Raw genomic sequence first — 20,629 nt, 5'->3', positions numbered from 1 at the left:
TTTGGAGCAGAAAGCAGGCACTTTTAAAGGGGCGGTGGGGCGTGCTGGCACAAATGGCATGCAGGAGAGGAAGCGGGCAGGTGGGGGAGTCCACATACTCGCTTTGATGACTTATGTAACGTGTGGTCAAGTTGGCATCCTTGTGGGCAGAATTAGGTTGTAAAGTGGCTGAAGCTCTCCGGGTGGGAGGGAGTTTCATAGTGGGCATATTTTGGGTTATTAATTGACTGTTGTGTCTCCAGGCAGTTTCCTGGTGGGTGCAAGTTCTGCTCTGGAGCTTCTAAGCACACAGTTAGATGAGCCTGCCCTGTAGGGAGTGTCTGGTGAAGGGGAGGTAAAAGGTTATAGTTGCATTTCTTTTTTTTTATATATATATTTATTATATTTTAAGTTCTGGGGTACATGTGCACAACGTGCAGGTTTGTTACATATGTATACATGTGCCATGTTGGTGTGCTGCACCCATTAACTCGTCATTTACATTAGGTATATCTTCTAATGCTGTCCCTCCCCCCTCCCCCCACCCCATGACAGGCCCCGGTGTGTGATGTTCCCCTTCCTGTGTCCAAGTGTTCTCATTGTTCAATTCCCACCTATGAGTGAGAACATGAGATGTTTAGTTTTTTGTCCTTGCGATAGTTTGCTGAGAATGATGGTTTCCAGCTTCATCCATGTCCCTACAAAGGACATGAACTCATCATTTTTTATGGCTGCATAGTATTCCATGGTGTATATGTGCCACATTTTCTTAATCCAGTCTATCATTGTTGGACATTTGGGTTGGTTCCAAGTCTTTGCTATTGTGAGTAGTGCCGTATAGTTGCATTTCTAAAGAGCTAAGTAGGAAGTGGGGAACAAGGGGAAATGGGGAAAAGAGAAGAGAAATAATTTTAAAAACTCGTTTTCTTAGAAAAATGGGTGTACTCGGTTCAGAGTGAGACTCATAGACAGAAGACTTGTCTGAGAGCTGTAACTGCCAGGACTCCCTTCTACATCAAGGAGAATTTTTTTGAGATTTTAGGAAACTTTTCCTATAGGTCCTATTGTGGCAGGCCAGGTATCACTAATGCAGGCATCCACAACAACTGTTTCAATACTGACTGAGTGGTTAAGTTAAACATTGAAAGCTGAGAGAGCTGGTGGCCTTGTACAAAGGCTGGAATGTAACAAAAGCCCACCAAGAGTTTGCCTAGGCCTTTCCTGGGCCTTGAAGGATGACGAGATAATGAAGGAATTCTTAGTGGGACCTGTTTAAGATTAAATAAGCTTTACTGGGTGTCTGAAGAAACTCCTCAGGCCTCCACAAACAAGTTTATTGGGGGGCTGAAGGAACTCCCCAAACCTTCAGGATTTAGCAGGAGACAAGATAAGGGTAATCACCCCAGCACCTGGACCCATTTAGATTAAGTAAATCTATTGAGGCTCCAGAGGAAGGTCTTCAGGACTTAGATGTAAGCTACAGATTAAAAGAAATGAATCACTTATGTCTTTAGATGAATGCACACTTACACATAGACATGTAGCTTAGAAGGTATGTGAGCTCTGGAAAACTTTGTAATTTGAGTTGGTCTGGCTATATTTTCCAGGCCTTCTCCCTGTAACCGGTTGTGGAAATAAAAAACGCTCTTCCTCCCCAGTTCATCTGCATCTTGTTATCGGGCCACGAGAAATAGCAACCTGACCCTCAGTTTGGTCCAGGAACAAAATCTCTCATCTTGTTTTCTCCTCCCTTTATTATCTCCTACCTTCTGAGATAAATGTTTCTACCCTCTCACTGTGCTTCAGAATCATCTGGCAAGACTTAAAAAATACTGAGGTCTACCCCCACCCCACAGGGATTTTGATTCACTTGGTCTGAGGTGAAGCCTAGGCAGCTGTATTTTTTTTTTCTTTTAACTCCAGGTGATTCTAATGGCTGGGCGAATTCAAAAACCACAGTAAAAAATCCGATAAAAAAGGAAACTGGCCATGGCTTAGGCCCTGTGGGCTCCTGGTCTGCCAGCTCCCCTTACCTCACAGCCCTAGAGTATTCTGGGGTTGATGGCAGAAACTGAGTCCAGGCCCTTGAGTCAGGCCTGTGGCCTGCTGGCCTGTGGCTTGGGACCCATCTGTCAACCTCTCTGATCTTTCCATATCAATCTAGTGTGTGGATGACATCAATGGCCACCTACACCTGGCTGTGGTGAAGATGACTGAGAACATTCTCATAAGGTACTTAGCATAAGGCCACGAAAACAGGGAGCTGGTCTCTGTTTGGGGCCTGCCATTTCTCCAGCTGTCTTACCCTTTCTCCAGATGCCCTCACAACCATCCCTCCCCCCAGAGAAGAAAACCCAGAAGCTCTTCTCTCCTTGTGGCTGTTCCCTCCCCTCCACTCTTCTGACTCTTGAGACTGGAGAGGGTATGATTTGCAGGGGAGCAGAGCGCTTTCTTGCCTAAAGCATTTTCCTTTTATTATAACTTAGTTCTGCCATTAGGAAACGAGAGGCGGAAATGACCATAAGTCTTCTGTTCTCCTTGTGATGGAGGGAGGAAGATGGGGGCCCAGAAAGGGAAGCTGAGAAGAGCCAACCTCCTCATTAAATTCTGCAGTGTTCCAGGTCTGCCATTCTTGACATCTTATAAGGAAGATATTATTTCTTCCATTTCCTGATGAGGAAACTGGGCCTCAGCGATGCTTAATGAATAACCTCAGCCAGTGCACAGGAATCACCTGGGAATCTTGGTAAAGTTCAGATTCTGCTTCAGCAGGTCTGGGTGGGGCCTGAGATTCTTTATTGTTCAATTTCCAGGTGATGTCAATCCTGTGAGTCTGGCAGGGACCACACTTTGCGGGGTCAGGCCCTAAGACAGCAAGAAAGTGGCTGAAACTTGGGTATGTGTCCGGGCCTGTTTGACTCCAAAGCCCCTGACTTTCTGTTCCAGGATGTTTTATGGCTCCAAGACATTTACCTCCCCTTGGGTCAGTTTGAGCCCTTTGAAATAAGCCACTGAAACCCCATGGATTTCTGGAGTTAGTCTGGTCCTAGAGTTTTGCTCCCAAAAGCTTCAGAGCAGAGAGGGTCTACTTGGTCAGCTCTGATCAGGTCTACTTGGACATGCTGTGAACACTTGGCCTCTGGTGGGGATAGGATTCGTGGACACAAATGAAGCCTACATGAGAAAAGTGTAGCCTATTCAGAGCTTGCTATAGCAAGGGAGTCTGCCATGACAACCTGAGTTTTGGCAGAGACTCATATGCAAGCAGAGGTAATGCCGCAGCTTCCTAGTGGAAAAAGGGGAGACTTCAGGTATGCCCTGATTGGAAGCTGTTGGCCTGGGGATGCTGCAGGCACCAAGTGTGGACTGTGGCTTACTTGTTACAGTATCACCCACAGCGCTTGTTAAAGTACAGATCCCTGGGTTGTACTTCAGACCTACTGAATCAGAGCCTCGATCACTCACTCTCAAGGTTGAGAACCTCTGTCACAATCTCAAAGCTTTCAGTGGTTATTAGGTTCCCGGGCTAGCCCACACCTGGGAGTCAGCATCCCTAAATCAGTCTTTACCAAATGTGGTTGATGAAAAGAATTGCTTGGGGGACGAGAACGGGGAGAGAGAGAGACAGGAACAAGTGCTTTTTAAAAACTCAGACTCTTAGTCTCAGCTGTAGAGCTGTTACTAGGGGGAAGGCCTGGGAATCTGCAAATTATCAAGCAGCTGATTCTGAGGATCAGGAAGCCTGGGAAGCAGCGTCCTAACTGCCTGCTCCCAGCCGGGTTCCAGACAGCACGGCAGCATCACTGTGTACACTGGTGCTCCCTGGTGGGTGTTTCTGAGTCAGGGACCTCTTGGGGGCTCAAGTTTGGTCCTTATCATTACTGGGGTTTATTCAGGGGGCGTGCTGGTTTCACCATATCCCGTCCCCTGGTGTTTCAGTGAAGCTGGCTGTAACATTTGAAGGCTTTGCTTTGTTTTAATCACATCTTTATAATTACCTCTCTGTGGGTTGACAGCTGTTATTAGCATCACCTTGGGTTCTCCTTGAGAATTTTTACATCCTTAAAGTGATCCGGCACTTCTGCAGCTGATGTCAGAAGCCGTTAACTAAATAATCACTTTAAAATGTCACCAGGTTTTGTAAACATAGCCAATCCTGTCCCCTTCCAAAGGAGGAAAAAAAATAGCTAGATAAATAATTTTCATGAAGGCAATTTGTTTCCCAGGGTCTATATTCTTTTCTGTCTCATCCACTGGTTTTTACCGCTGTAGGGCACTGGCAATAAAGAGCTATCTCCAGAAGGAGGCCACGTCTGCTCCTGCCAATTTTCATCTGGAAGCCCACTTCAGGGTTCATGGCGATGAGAAGCAAAGATTTTTGGAAAATACTTTTCTTTTTTTCTTAATACTAGCAGCAGTTGTGTGTGTGTGTGTGTGTGTGTGTGTGTGTGTGTGGTGGTTGGAAAATGATGGGAGTGGTTGAGATTTATAGAGGGAATTATTTTAAAAACTCTTGGGAATGGCAGGAACCCGGGAGGCGGAGCTTGCAGTGAGCTGAGATCGTGCCACTGCACTCCAGCCTGGGCGACAGAGCGAGACTCCGTCTCAAAAACAAACAAACAAACAAACAAACAAAAAAACTCTTGGAAACTTTGTTTTGAGTTTTCATCCAAGCTAGTTTGAGGAATGGCTAGAATTTCAGCTGAACTTTGGTTAGATATGAAAAGTAATGTCCTGGGCTAGGTGTGGCAGCTCACACCTGTAATCCCAGCACTTTGGGAGGCTGAGGTGGGAGGATTACTTGAGTCTAGGAGTTTGAGACCAGCCTGGGCAACAGAGCAAGACCCCATCTCTACAAAAAATAAAAAATCGTAGCTGGGAATGGTGATGCATACCTGTAGTCCCAGTTAATCAGGAGGCTGAGGTGGGAGGATCACTTGAGCTTAGGAGTTCGAGGCTGCAGTGAGCTACAGTGAGCTATGATTGTGTCACTTCACTCCAGCCTGGGCAACATTGAGTGAGACCCTATATCTTTAAAAAGAAAAATGATTTCTTATTTGTAAGTGTTGGAGAAAATGGAGAATTTCTTCCATAGAAAGGTATGCTGTCTCCTTCCAGTACTGCCTCTATGGAATAATCTAGATCCTGCTTTTGGCAGGTATCAGGAGGAAGGCTGGCCAGGGTAAGAGGCCTGCTCTGCACTCACTGGCAATGTATCTTTGGAGTGAGATGTTTTTTTCATGTGTAAAAGGTATTGAAAGAACACTTGCTTTGTCCATCTCATAGAGTCTTTTTTCCTCTAAAGATTTAATGAAACAATGTACATAATTGCATCTTGAAAAAGTAGAGTGTTACATACAAAGAAAGGTAGAATTATTAACTGGAGCCTCATCCCACACTGTGTGCAAAGCCTGCTGTTTAGCAGTGTTCAGAGTAATTGCCAGTCATCTATCTGACTGACAGCCTCATGACTCAACATGGGAAAGACGAGAGATTCAGAGGCTTAATTTGTTTTTTTTTCCATGTGGTATATTTGACATATGTACTTGCAATTGCAAGCAAATGTCGTAAAGTCTTTTTTCTTCACTTTGAAAGACATGAAAACCTTCAAAGAAGGAAGTCAATGCTTGCTGAGTTTGACAGCTGTTTTTAAGTTTCCCCAAAGATCAAAGCGCAGCCCAGGAATGAGGGGAAATGATATTGGCTTCTTTTCTCAATCGGGCTCTTATAGTGCGGAGGCAGCAGAGATGAACATTAAGGACCAAAATGGCCAGGATTATGAGTTCCGTTCCCCAAGATGGCTCAAAAAGATGCCTTAGAAAAGACAGGTTTGCCCCTGTCATGCTGATGGCGGGATAAGTAGGCTGACATTATTATCACTGCTTTGCAGATGAAGACATGGGCCCAGAGATGCCAGGTCACAGAGCCAGGGAATGGAGGTGTCATGACTCAGGCTCTGGTGTTCTAATTCCAACCCTCAGGAGCGTGATACCCTGTGGCTCCTGAGAATGCATGGCCCATTTACCATACCCCTTGTTTCTTTCCCCTCCTGCTCTCTTCCTCCTCTTTTTCTTTTTCCTCCAATTTAGGCCAATCAGCTTTATCTATGGGCATTAACTGAGCCCTGCCAGTGCTATCACTCCAGCTAAAACCGATTGCTGCCTCGTGTGCTAGACTTCAAGGGTGTATGGAATGACAGCGTTCAGAAGCGGGTGACTAGATCGGTGGAATCCTAGAGCCACCTGATGCAGGGCCCACCGACCATTCACAAAGTTACTTTCTGAAGTCCAAGAGTGCAATCAAGCCTGCAGTGTCCAGGGTCCTCCATAAAATTGAATTAGAGTGCTGAGTGAGTTAACTGTTTGCTCCTCTTCTTGTGCGATGCATTTTTAATTACAATTTCATAAAAACGTCTGGATGGATTGATGGAGCTTTATTTAAACTTCAGGTAGGCACGGGGAGTAGACGATGGTGCAGTATAACATGTTCTGTTAATACAGGCTCAGAACACATGTACTTTATGGCAGTTCAACTGAATCTTTGATGTGGGGCTACTTAAAAATATATTACCTTTGAAAAGATTTCCTTTGAAAGATAGAGTGGGTGCTTTAACAGCCTGTAAGCCATCAACCAGATGATCAATTGACAAACACATCAGCACTTACAATTCACCGCAGCGGCTCCCCTGATACATGCAAAACACTGGTTTATTTCAGAAAAAGAATATATTTCTCAAAATCCCTTTCATTCATATTGTAAGGTTTATGAGGCAAGTCTTGTCAATCCTAGGCCCTTCACAATGAAAGAAAATCTCTTTGGTCTGTCTGCCCTGTGTTTCCTATCAACATGGATTATTTTAGGCTCTGAACTGGGCATACGATGTGAGGAAGGAAAATAGATATTGCTTAGAGTAAACGACAGCTCAGACTCCAGCCGTGGAGGGAGGTTATATTTCATCTTGAAGACTGTATTTATACTTGCAAAAAGCTATCACTGTTCTGCCAGAATATGATGCTTTCTTTTTTTTTTCTCCATGAATCCTTTTGATGGGAGCCGAAGATTGTGTTTTTTCCCTGGGGTGGAACTGTTTATAGTGTCACTCAAGTGTTGGGTAAAGGGCTGGGCTCAGTACCTCCCTCTCCACAGTTCTGGGGCCTCCATGGTCGGGAATATGAAAGCTGTGCTCCTCCAGAGTGGAGCTGGCCCGAGTAAGAAGATGGGTATGACATGTACCCCTTAAATTGATCTGTGGTGGGTTCCTCCTTCTCTGCATCCCGGACAGTCCTTGGTTTCTAACTCCATGAAGAAGTATAAACTCATGGGTCTTCAATGAGTTGGGTTCATTGGCTTAATAATTTTTATTAAAACAAAAAGCAGAACAAAGAAAAACTGTCCTCCCTTCTCCCTTGGGCAAAGGAAGTGGATTTGGTGCAGCAAGGATACCATTCTTGGGTGGAAGGGAGATGGTGGGCGTGAGCAGCCCTTGTCTGAGAAGCTGTACAGCTGGGTTTGCCCCTCCTGCCACCAGCAATGCGTGCTCCAAGGCAGACTCCAGTTTGTGGAAGACCTGGTCTCTAGTGGGGCAAAACTGAGCAGATGCCACAAAACTGTTCCATTGTGGATTTAATTCGTTTTGTACAAAGTCTAATGCACATGTAATTTGAGCTAAGTCTGGTAGTTGGTATAGTAGCCAAAAACACATCTTTGACCCGCCTGCTCCTATGTCGGCTCAGCACTGCTTCACCTTTGACCTAATTGACCCCCAGCCCCCAGCCCCTTGGCAACGCCTCCCCATCTTCCCTGGAGTGGGGGAAGCTGACTTGGAATTCCAAAGCTAGTTGGGGGAAGTAGCCTTGGGTTACTGGGCAACACAATGGCGTCACCAGCTCACTGTCCCTGCTGCCTGGGTCTGGTGGCAGCTGGGGGCTCTTATGACATCGCATGTGGGGACCTATGGCAGGAGCCTTGCCCTGTCCTGGCACATGTTGGCACCGGGCAAATGTGGAGGTCCTCCAGAGGGACAAGGAGGCATCATGGGCATCTCCTCAGCTGGTGGCAGGAACCCAGGCACCCCGTACCCTTCGTCTGCCTGCAACATGGTGGGTGGGCACTTCCTGCTGCTTACCAGCCTAGCCTGGCGAGGGGCAACCTCTAGTCTCAGACAGCCTCCTGCCATGCACGCTCACGGAAAGCACAGTTGTTCATTCTGGACCCTTCCTGCGTGTTCTCCATGACACTGACCCCTTCTGTGGTGGAATACTCTGCCTGGCTCCCTGCTGCTGCCACTAGCTTGCATGGCCACAGCAGGGGGCACTCAGCCACTCTTTCCACTTTCTACCCAGCCCTGGACTTTTAAGATGATGCCCTTTATGGAAGGAGGCCTGGGCTGGAGACTCAGCTTTGCTTCCCCTCACTGCTGGTGTGGCTCCACTTCATATCCTGGTTCCAGTAACTAAAATGTTTATAATTCCTGTGGTTACACCCCCTCATTGTACCCCAGTTTCACCCGCTGTGTCCCACTCCAGTCTCCCTGCAGCTGGGGAACAGCTTTGTTTCCTTGGACCTCCAGGAATCCTGCCCCTAAATCCTAGCCCAGCAGGGCCCACTTTCTGAGCTGTCCCACCTGAAGCCACTTACTTGTGAGCTAGACCTCAAAGGCCGCCCACCCTGTGTGTCTCCTGCTCACTCAGTGCCCAGCTTACCTAAGGCTCACCCCATGGTGACCCGATGGTTGGTCTGCCCAACCATTTAGGGAGAATGCCCAGATCTCTGTTGGGCAAGTTTGCTGAACCTGGTCCATTCTCACGTGCTTACCTCGGCCCCTGCCCTGCCTGGGCGGCTGGACTTCCCTGCGTTGCCTGCAGCCCGGGCAGCAACTAAGTGTCCACCCAGCAGTGGGTGTGGCTTGGCTCTAGAATCAGCTGGCCTGGGCACTGCCTGAGCACTTCTCTGAGATGAGGGCGGCAACAGGAGCAAACGTGAGCAGACGGCTTGGGTGTGTCCTTTTCCAGCGGAGGGCTGGGTTGTGGCCGCTCTTGGTAGTTTAATCAGCTGTTCTTTGGGTGCCTTTGAATAATAACTGGACAAGTCGAGGTAGGATTCATTTACTCAGAGTCATAGCCTCTCTCTGGGGGAGGTAGCTGTAGTCCCTAGGGACCCAGTTTAACAAGTTTTTGAGCCCACAATCTCAGCAAGAATGGGTTTGAGGTCTATAATTACCCCAAACTTTAAAAATCAGCTTTGCAGCAGATCTGGAGGATGGTCCCTTAGCTGTACCCCGGTGGGAAAGAATTCTTGTCTTTTGCCAACCCATTGAGCCGGCATTGAATTACTCAATTACTGCAAAATCTTTTCTAAATAGAACGCACACCACAGCCTCCAATGGAAACATTCCAAGATCTGCAGCAAATATCTAGCTCATTGGCAGCAGCAGGTTTTTGGCATGAACGACTGTTTTTCACTTTGATTTCGACTCCAGCAGAAGTTCTGCAAGATGACCTGGGAATAAAGTTGGCTAAGAAGCCTCCGAGGGGAGATCGGCGTGTGAGTACGTATGCCTTACCCACACTATCTTCTGAGCTCTAGCGCCCACGGCATGTGGAGAATGGGCTGCCTTGTTTGGGAGGCTTGGTTTACCCTACTCACTTGAGAAGCATGTAATGCGTAGGGCAGTGAGAGCATTTGCTACACGCTTAGGCCGAGAAGCAGCGTGGCTGGTATTGTGAGCTGTCAGCTTTAAGTTTACAGCATTGAAACTGAGCTTGGGAAGGAGGAGAGGACAGAGGACGGGTGGGGCTGTGTGTTTTAATCCCAGCTCACTCAGCCTTCTCATTTTGGGAGCCATGTGCTTCTAAACAAAGCTCTCAATAGGGACTTCAATGCTGTGCCACTACTTAACCTTACAACAAAGAAGCTTTGCGACCATTTGCGCACCCATGTCTGCTTTAGGCAGGTGGAGTGACGCAATATTTATGGACAATGGAATGTAATAAGAAGAGCAGAGAGATTCTAGCACCAGACGCATCTGTGCAAAATTTTGCTCTATTCTCTTCTTAGCTGTATGACCTTCAGCCAGACACTTGAGGGGGCCTCTCCCCACACCTTCAGTTTTCATATGCGCAAAACCAGAGAATGCTATCTGCTTCATTCACTGTTGTGAGGCTTAAGTGATCTCAAGGAACGAACCCAGTTAAAACCCTATCAAGCATGCAACAAATACATTCTCCACCCTCTACCCCACCCCAAATAAGGCCATCACTTGAAGCATTAAATACTGTCATTGTGGGGTCTAAAGTTCTGGTTAACCTTTGAACCCCAAGGCAGAGCAGGATCTGGGACTGAAAATGGCGATTGTTTAAAATTCAGCAGACCCGCTGGGCAGTGCACCTTCCAGGCCTTTCCGGGACACCTCAGTAGGAGTTTGGTTTGCCCACCATCTCTGGGTCAGGCTGGACACTTGGCTGTCACACTTGACCTTCTGGGGTGACTGCGTGAGTGTGGTCCCCTCGTCAGCCTGTCAGGACACCTCCTCTTGCTGGGGCTGCGCCTCTGGCTGGGATTTGTCCTGGATGTGGCCGGTGCGAGGCTCCGGTTGCAGCCCGTGGCCCAGCACACAGAACTCTGGGGGAGATGCACGCCTGGTGCCGCCCTGCAGTTCAGGGGAGCAGGGGCTGCTCCCCGGCTCTGTGTCCTTCTTAGGGCTCTCCTCGCTGCTGCTGCCGAGAGAAAGGACAAGTGCAGGTCAGACACTCCTACTCTGCTGCTCCTTCCTGCCCCACCCCTGTCCTCCATTCTCCCTTTCTGTCCCTCCCCAGCCCTCTCCCACAAGCCCGTTCACCCTGGGTGCCAGGCCTCCGCCCTCTGTACCAGGCTTGCCAGGCTGGTGCCGCCCTTGCCGTGTGCCTGCAGGGGTGGGCGCTGCGGGAGCTGGGGTGACAGGCTGAGTCCTTTTCTTTCCCTTGAAGCCCTGGATCCTGCTGCTGTGAACAAAGCAACTCCCTCAGAAGCTCTGGGAGCTGGGCCTTTATTTTGTTTTTGTTTTTAAAGCACTTCTTGTTTAATAAGGGTTAGGCTTAGCCAGTTGAATTAAAGACAACAACAACAAGGAAAAAACTGGCTTCGTGCAGCTGCCACCCTTTTCCTAAATAGAGAAAAATGCAAACAGCTTGGCCTAGCCCAGGCCCCGCATTTGGCTGGAACAGAGATTCCCAGCTGCCAAGTGACACAGCTAAGAGGGGCTTTGCATGGCGAGGGGACCCCCACAGGAGCCTGAGTGGGATTTGGCATGCCTTGGGAGTGCAGAATGGAGGGTGGCCCTGAGCATGGAGCAAGCTTTGGCTAGCAGGGGACCCGCCCAGGAAACCACACTGGCCGTCTGCTGGCAGGACAGCCTGAGGCTCCCCAGGGTGGGAATTAGAGGCTGGCTGCCTGGTTTCAAGTTCTGACTCTCCTGCTTATTAGTTCACCCCTCTGAATCTTTGTTTCCTTCCTTATAAAATGGAAGTAATAGGCCGGGCGTGTTGGCTCACACCTGTAATCCTAGCACTTTGGGAGGCCAAGGAGGGCGGATCACCTGGGGTCAGGAGTTCGAGACCAGCCTGGCTAACATGGTGAAACCCCCATCTCTACTAAAAATACCAAAAATTAGCCGAGCATAGTGGCGGATACCTGTAATCCCAGCTACTCAGGAGGCTGAGACAGGAGAATCGCTTGAACCCAGGAGGTTGCAGTGAGCCAAGATTGCGCCATAGCACTCCGGTCTGGGCAACAAGAATAAAATTCCATCTTAAAATAAAAAAAAAAAAAGGAAGCAATAATAGTACCCAGCTCATCAGGCACTCATAGGTATCAATACTGGGTGAAGCATGGAAGACCCTTGGCGTACTATTGTATTAATAGCATAAGTGCCCCATAGGTGGGTAGTGACACTATGGAGCTGCATCGTTGAATGAATAGGAAGTTACACTAGGAAAGGACTCCAGGGACCACACTATCCCACCACAGGGACTACGAGGCCTTGGTCAGAGCTCTCAATCAGTTGCCTCAGGGCCAGGACAGGACCCTAGTTCCCCACATGCACAGGCAAGAAGGCCCTTCTCTCTGCCTGCGACAGCACATTCTTGCCTGATCTGTGAGCTTTATTGCACAATGTGCTCAGCTCTGCGAGGTTAGGCTTACATGAGATGCCAAACCAGTGGAGAATATGTTTGCATTTGGATCTGAACAAGATCAAGGTGGGTGGTAGGAGTCGTGGGTAAGTGGGGTGGGCGCTAAGATCAGCACACAGCTATGGTTGTCAGACAGGAAGAAACCCAACTCACTGTGCCATGGAGCCAATCTCATCTGTGTTGGCCTCTGGCCCCATCACAGGTCCCTACAGGAGTTCAGAGCCCAGGGCCCACTGGATATCTGATCCAGGAGACTGAGTAAAGGCGGCAGAGCGTGCATGCTTGGGCAGGCCAGGACAGGCAAACACTGAAAACACCACATTGAGGGGAGAAAGTCTGGAGCCTTCTCGAATGCACACAGTGCCCCAGCATCCTGAGACCTAGAGGCTGTTACCCCCGCTAGGGGATTTGGCACAGAAATAACAGTTGAAGCTCAGTAATTGAGCTTCCGGGGTAAGCCTCCAATGGCTGTTCCCAATCCCCAGGGTAAATAAACATCATCCATTTTTCAAAAAAGGGGGCTCATGCCTCACACGGAGTGACTGGAAGGGCAGGCTGGTTCAGCTTGCAGGCCTGCCTCAGCTGCAAGACATCATGGGTGTGGTCGTGTCCCTGCGTGTCCCTGCTTGGGGAAACAGCCCGTTCTGAGCAGCCTCTGGCTCCCTGGCACTGGCTTGTTGCATGATCTTGGGGAAATCTTGCCTAGTCCTTGGTGGTGTTTCCCCATATGCAGGATGGCAGAAAAAAAATGCTTGCCATTCACAGGGTGGCAAAGGCTTGATGTGCTTACAGCAGGTGCACTTCTGCTCCCAGATGCCAACTTTATACCTGGGGGCAGGGGTGCTGGGGAATGAGCACTTTCCCATCACATGCTCACAGTGTGGGAAGGCTTAGAGCTGTGTGGTGTCATAAGAGGTGGGGGAATGGTTGCGAGTCATTATACAACCTTCCACGTGACCTAGGGAAGCGTCCTGTTTATGAACCCTCCTCTCTCTCTCTTTTTTAAAATTTTTCTCTAGATGAGGTCTCACTCTGTCACTCAAGCTGGAGTGCAATGGCACGATCTTGGCTCACTGTAACTGCCACTTCCCAGGTTCAAGCAATTCTTGTGCCTCAGCCTCCCAAGTAGCTGGGACTACAGGTGTGTGCCACCATGCCCTGCTAATTTTTGTATTTTTAGTAGAGACGGGGTTTTACCATGGTGGCCAGGCTGGTCTCAAACTCCTGACCTCAGGTGATCCACCCACCTCAGCCTCCCAAAGTGCTGAGATTACAGGCATGAGCCACTGCACCCGACCGTCCTCTCTCTTTTAAGCCACTGTTACCTCCCTGCCGCCCCTGCCCCAAGTATTGAGATTCAGGACATAAAACAACCTTTTAGGCTGCCCTATTCTGAGGAGAAGGCTGAGAGAAGGGCATTATTTTCTTCTTGAACAATTTTATGTTACTTTATTATTGCTCCTGCTGTTTTAAAATATTAGTGTTTTTAATTAATGCCATTTTATTGTCCCTGTTCTCTCAAGCTCTTCTGCTGAAGGGCACAGTTTTAGAAATCTAATAACTGAATAAGTGGCTGGAGTGAGGAATAATGCATTAACATTTATAGAGGTTCTTAGATGAAAACCACTGTACTGTAGGAAGCTCATTTTAGATTTAAGAAAAGAGCAATGTTACATTAAGATTCTCGCAAAAATAATCAATATTTCATTTCTTTCAAGTGGCTGGGGAAGTTTATCTAACTGTAATAATGCACAACTTTCCCAAGATAATATCTTTATTTTAAATTGACGGCCGAGTACTTTGTAAAAAATTACCATTTGTGCCTGGACAGACTGTGAAGTCTGCAAAACGTATCACTCTGGCAGAAATTAACTGCTGATTTACACAATCGTGGGCTATGCAAAGATAGCAAGGGCCGATGTTAGTTGAGCTTTGTCTGATCTTGATAGACACATTAATAAGAGTTCTTCTCTAATAGACCTCAGACATTTTTTTTGTTTGTTTCTATGCCAGGGTGGGAAAAGGCACATTTCCCCGTGTATTCTGTAAAATAACCACTTGAGCATATGAGTTCTTCTTTCAGTGTCCAGCAATGGCTACACTTTGACTCATGCCCCATTGCAGCTGCATGCCTGGGCCTGTCTGCACAGCTGGGCCAATGACATGCACGTCTGTTGCCCTGATGAGAAAGGCACACTTGGAACTCAGCCTGCCCCGGGGAGAGGTAGCAGCCCCACCCCTGGATTCTGGCGCTCAGCACTCATGAAGAGACTCTTGTTCTCACTCTACAAACTTTTGAAGTTAGAGGAGAAGTGAATCTAGGTCCTTCGGGATATGGGAAGCCACACATTTATATTCTATGCCTCCAGGACTGGCCATTCTCAAAGTGTAGTCTGGGGGCCCCTGGTTATTCCCGAGACACTTTATAGGGGCCCATGACATCAAAACTATTTTCATCATAATACCAAGATGTCACTTCTCCTTTTCACTCATTCTTTTGTGAATGCAGGGTGGAGATCCCAGCGTCTACAGGAGGTGTGAGATCCCAACAGGTTGACAATGGAAGCAGAGCTGAGAATCCAATCATCTTATATTAAGCCAGATGCTAAAAAGATTCTAAAAAATGTAAGACAGTGCTACTCTTTTCCCTAATTTTTTTGTTGTTGTAGAAGATACTCTTTTCATAAAGACACATGCATGCACATGTTCACAATAGCAAAAACATGGAATCAACCCAAATGCCCATCAATGACAGATTGGATAAAGAAAATGTAATACATATATATACCATGGAGTACTATGCAGCCATAACAAAGAACAAGATGGAGCGAGAGGCCATTAATTATCCTTAGCAAACTAACCAAATACTGCATGTTCTTACTTATAAGTGGAAGCTGAATTATGAGAACTCATGGGCACAAAGAGGGGAACAATAGACACTGGGGCCTACTTGAGGGTGGAAGGTGGGAGGAGGGAAAGGAGCAGAAAAAATAACTATTGGGTATTAGTAGCTGGGTGATGAAATTATCTGTACAATAAACCCCTTGTGACACAAGTTAGCCTACATCACAAACCTGCACATGTACCCATGAACCTAAAATAAAAGCTTTAAAAAAATAGACACAAGAAAATACACACTTTTTCTAAGAGTATATTATTTGTGTTATATAATTTTTTAAAAAAATAATAAATATTTTACATATTTCTCAGTTTTAACTTCCAATATACAGTAAACATTGGTAGATATAGCCTCCACACACAAAGGCTCTTTTGGGCTCTTAAAAACTTTAAAGGGTTAAAAGGTGTCCTGGGACCAAATAGTTTGAGAACCTCCCAACTAGATGCTAGTCTCCTGCAGGGAACCAGAAACATGGGGAGCCAGGCTGCTGGTTTGAGACATAGTGCCAGTGAGCCAGCCACAGGGCAAGCCTTTTCATCTCAGTTTCCCCAGCTGTAAAATACGGGGTGTGTGGGGTTGAACTAACTTGAGTGTTTTGAACTTTATTATTTTATTTTATTTTTTGATATTTTATTTATGTTTTTTTTTTAAGTTCTGGGATACACGTGCAGAACGTGCAGGTTTGTTACATAGATATACATGTTTCATGGTGGTTTGCTGCACCTATCAACCCATCATCTAGGTTTTAAGCCCCACAGGTGTTAGATATTTGTCCTAAGGCTCTCCCTCCCCTTGCTCCCTACCCTCCTGACAGGCCCCGGTGTGTGTGCCCTTCCTGTGTCCATGTGTTCTCATTTGAACTTGATTTTTTTTAAATACAGCAGGGCCTCTTTTCAATTAAAATCTTTCTTAGGCAGCTGGAATGTGTAACAGATAAGAGCACAGTAACTCGAGGTTGGAGAGTTGGGGAGCTGGAACTGCCCCCTACACCTTTTTCCCAACTGCCTCTTCTCTTGGAGCACAGTTTGAAAACTACTGAGACCCAGAAGATCCTGAGGCCCATTCGCTCTGTTCCTCTCTAGTCCAAGCCGCTGAAGGTCAGTGACCCCAGGACACTCCTTACCTGCTTTGGCCGAGCTGGGATTCACAAGAGGTGCCGGTGGGGTCCAAGGCGGGAGGCTGCGGTCGGCCACCCGGCTGGCGGTCAGAAGCTGTCCTCCTGAGGAAAGGCAGAGGGTTGAGGGCACACAGAGCTGCTCTCCGCTGTGAGTCTGCTCTCAGCCAAGGCCCTGAGCTGTTCCTCCAGCATCCTGCTGCGTTCCCGAGAGGGCCCCCAGCCTCTGGCGGCAGCGATGGTGCGGTCAGTGAGTGGGCTGTTGAGAGTGGCGGTTTAGCTTCAAACAGAGAGGAGGTAACTGGGCAGAATATGGAATGTGTGTTCCCAGACACTTTGGCTATGACTGCTTGGCTGTCTTCAGAGTCTCTTGTTGCCTTGTGCCCCTGAGAAGGGGACATTGGGGGTGATGGGGAGGGAGTCGAGGAAGCGGGGCTTGCTTCTGGGTACTGGGTCGGAGGGCTGGGGACCTTGCACTGAGTGGGTGCACTCTCGGGGGGAGGGCTGGGCAACTTAGGCTGGTGCGGTGGGGAAGTTCGCCGCTTTGTGGTGGGTGGGCTTAGCACCCTGGGGCTCACAGGTGGGCTGGGAGCTCCAGGGCTGAGTGGTGGGCTGGGGGGCGTCTGCACAGCAGAGGGGCTTGGCTGGGCAGGTCTGTAAGAGGAGGGCAGGCTCCGGCGCCTCTTGTCTGCTTGAGGCACCCAGTGTATCCTCGTGGGAGAGGCCTTTCTGCCCACAGGGGGGCTTCTCTCTCGGCTCTGCCTCGGTCTGGCCAGGCTGGACTCTGAGGTCCTGTTTTGCCCAGATGGAGGGCCGGAGTGGTGCCAGGCGATGGCCTTCCGGGGCTGCCTGTAGAGGCTGGTGGCCTTCTCTCCCTGACTCCAAGCCCCACCCTTCACCTCGGGGCTTTGGCTGGTGGCTGGTGGGCGGCTCAGGTCGAGGGCTGGCTTCCTGGGCTGGCAGCTGCTCCTGCCACTCCCTGGCCCTGTGCTGTGAGGCTTGGTCGGGCTGGCGGTGCTCTTGCTGGGCAGCAAGTCCAGGGGGCTCACAGAGGCCCTCAGCTTTGGGGAAGCCCATGTTCTCCTGGTGGGGCCAGCCTCTTCCGGCCCTGGATCCTGGGTTTCCTTGGGGGAGCTCTCTGTGGACTTGCTGCTTTCTGGGGACTCCAGAGAAGCGAATGATTTGTCCATCAGAACTTCCAGGGGCGGTGGAGGGAGGTGCTCGAGGTTCCCCTCCATTTCACAGCTGAGCTCCTCACTCTTGGCTGCTTCTGCTTTAGTCAGAGGGGGAAAGATAGGTGCTAAGGGCTTCCAGCCTATGCCCATTTTGAGAGATTCTCTGCCTGATGCTGGAGAAATCTGGGGCTTCGGATACAAAGGGGCTAGCCCCCTGTACATGGGAAATCTGGGGGGCATGATGCAATTCCTGAGGCAGGGACTTGCCCCTGAGTCCTTAGAGTCCCTCAGCGTCCTCAGACTCTCCGTGGGACTGAAAGTTTCAATAAGCTTCTTGACGGATGTTCTGGTGGGACAGCCCCTGACATTCCAGTCCGTGGCCTTGGCAGCCTCACTGACCTCTCCTGATGGGATGGCATTTGGAAGCTTCTCAGCTTTGCCTTGTTCGTCCTCAGGATGGGGATTGCATTTCTGCAAGATGCTCTTGTCCTGACTAGGCAAAATACTGAAGTTCTTGGTGAGGGATGCCTTGAGCCTGCTGGTGGTGTTGCTTGGACTGACCCTGCAGGTGCCATTGGGCCACACGGCTGCTGCTCTGGGCTGCAGATTCTGCTCCTGGCTCTGCCCCTGCCCTTTGGCACCCAGGGCATAAAATGCCTCCAGCTTCTGACTGAGGTCCCTCTGGGCCCTTCGCAGCTCCTGAAAGGTGGCGTCCTCCACGTGACTCTGGAGACATGACTCTGACTGGGATCTTCTCTGCCTCTCAGGGGCCCTCCTGCTGCCACTCACCGTGCTGGGTCTCGGGGGGACCACTGTCCTCCCCTCCTCCTCCTCAGACCAGTCCTGGTGCCCACAGGGCACAGGGACAAACTTGATCCTTTCGCTGATTGCCTCCTTCATCTTCAGAATCATTTCCTGGGCTTGGAGGCTCCTAAGCCTCCTGGTGCGGGCCTGAAATGGGCTTTCCCGATCAGCAGGTGAAGATCGTGGCCTTGAATGTGGAGCTTTTTCTTGCCAGGCGCACAGACTCGTCCTGCTCATTTCGTCTTCCTCCTCCTCTGGGCTGCTGTCCTCGCTGTCACTGAGAGATGAAGCGTCCATCAGCCTGGAGGTTTTGGAAAGGTGTGGTTCCACAGAGACCCCAATCCCAAAGGAATCACATGGGGTGCTTGTCCCCAGCTTCAAAGGTGGGGAGGTGATATTTTCTGGGGTTGTACTGGAGAGGCATGGGCCCCTTGCTTCATCCTGTGCTCGTGGCTGAACCTTTGCCATAGGAGCCCCTGAGAGCAGGCAGTCCTGGGGTCTGTCTGACTCCATACAGAATGGACTTTGCTGCCAGGCGTGTCCTGACTGCCTGGCCTCTGTGTGGGGTGAAGTCACCGACTTCCATTCTTCGGGCTCTGGTGCAAGGTCCCAGCTGGTTTGCTTGCCCAGCTTGTCCACTGACTGCACAGACTCATTGTCAGCACCAATGCCACTGTCCTCAGAGCATAAGGGGAGACCCTGCACCCCAGGGTCACCACAGCCACTCGCCAGGCTCTCTAGCTGCCCCAGAGCCCTCAGGAGGCGTTCATCCACATTCCTTTTTGCACTCAGCTTATTTTCCAAGTGGGTTGCAGTGGAGTGGAGGTAGCTGCTGGAGCCCTCCAGGAAGCTGCCGGTGAGCGAGGCCACCGTGCCATTGAGCACCTGCAGCTTGCTGACTGTGTACTGCAGCAGCTGTTGCAGGAGATCTGGCTGCTCCTGGGGCTCTCTTTTCTTCAAAGGCCAAGCCAGATCCTCCCTGACTTCCTGCAGGAGCACTTCTCCATCCTTGGAGATCTCGCCCAGCAGCTGGCTGATCTCCTCAAAGCACAGCAGCAGGAAGCTGACCGTGGGCTGCAGCAGCTCCCGGGTCTGGGTGGCCTGATGGATGATGCACAGAATTGCTTCATATTTGGAGAGGCTGGAGTGTAGATAGGCATAAGCGTGCTGGTGGGCCTTTACCAGGGGCTCCGGGAAGTCCACTTTGCCTTCAGACTCATGAGCAGGGTGGATGGTTTGGTAGCAGTGGCTCTGTGTGCTTGACGTGTGACATTTTGGTGTCCTTTTCCATTTGGAAGTATCTTGGGTACTACTTTCCTCACTCTCATCTCCAGAAAAGTCTGCCCCTTGTGATCCATGGGAACCCTGTGTCTTGAACGGAATATCCTTAGCCATGTGGCTTTGTGATTTGTTCAGCTGGGATGAAGAGGTTTTGGTTCCTGGGATCAGTCCTTCCATATCTTTCCTTTTGCCTGAAGCAGGATCTCCCATGAGCTGACAAAAACCTTTAGCTGTGGTTTGGTTCCTCCTGGAATTTGGCTGCTCCTCTGCCAGGCCCTCCCCAGCGTCATAGCAGGTGGAGTTTTTAACCAGCAAAGGGATGGAACCCCTTTCACTTCCGCCCTGACATCCTGGCCGAATTGCTTTGGGCTTTTTCAAGAACTGAATGCCACTCTTTGCAACGCTGTTTACAATGTCACTGTGTGAAGGTGTACACCCCATGATTTCAGCTTGTAGTCATCTTCCACCCACAACCTTCACAATTTTCCAAGAATCATATTTGAAATAGGAACAAAAGGCAATCTTACTAGTCCATCCAGGCAATTTTCAGGCCAGAATCCTTTGAAGTCCATGGTACAATATCCTAAACTTGGAACTAGCTTTCTTTATTTTCTTGGTCCCAATGTGAAGACGGAGTGGTGCCTGTCGTCCTGTTGTTGTTGTGAGTTTGGAAGCCTCTGCTGTTAGTGAGCAGTAGGACAATTCTGAAGGCCCCCAGCATGGTGGATTACGGGCCTGTGTTTTGCTCGCGTCCTGACAGATGTGGATAGCAAGTGCAGCTTAAGCCTATTAGGTTAATCATGCCCTAGCCAGTCAGCACTCACAGTGTGTTCTAATATAGAACTTCTCAGCATTTACTATCTTGGGAAGCGGATTATTTTTGCACGTGCTCATGCTTTTAATTCTGTTCAGACGCCTGCCATATGAAACCTAGAGAAATGAGCCATAATTGCAAAGGCTCTGGAAGAGATGCATTTGTGGAAGAGAAGAGGGGGCTCGTTGATTACAGGCTCTGGAAGAGAAGTGACCTTCATGGTTTAATAAGGGCAAACTAGCCAAGTGTGCTCCAATCTGCTGTTATCAAGAAGCCCCCAAAACACACAATAGATAATAATTGAAGTAATGCATTATTGTTTGTGTGGCTTATAAAAACCCCGGGACTCTAGTGATAGAGAATGTCTCTAAATAAGATAGTGAATGAAGAAGAGGC

At 49.1% G+C, this 20,629-nt stretch overlaps 1 protein-coding gene across 1 annotated transcript; it reads right to left on the bottom strand.

Annotated features, from left to right (window-relative positions):
• Positions 1–7,308: 7,308 nt before the first annotated feature.
• On the bottom strand, positions 7,309–19,860 carry PCARE (photoreceptor cilium actin regulator). Its single transcript, XM_030800081.1, has 2 exons — positions 16,169–19,860; positions 7,309–10,694 (listed from the first exon to the last, which is right to left on the bottom strand). Exons 1-2 carry the CDS (start codon positions 19,858–19,860, stop codon positions 10,496–10,498), a joined length of 3,891 nt encoding a protein of 1,296 aa, XP_030655941.1. The 3' UTR covers positions 7,309–10,495.
• Positions 19,861–20,629: the final 769 nt, after the last annotated feature.

This window comes from Nomascus leucogenys, chromosome 19, assembly GCF_006542625.1.
Source record: "Nomascus leucogenys isolate Asia chromosome 19, Asia_NLE_v1, whole genome shotgun sequence".
In the NCBI taxonomy this organism is placed as follows: Eukaryota; Metazoa; Chordata; class Mammalia; order Primates; family Hylobatidae; genus Nomascus; species Nomascus leucogenys.
Note: the sequence above shows the minus strand (reverse complement) of the source record. Positions and strands in the feature narration are given on the sequence as shown.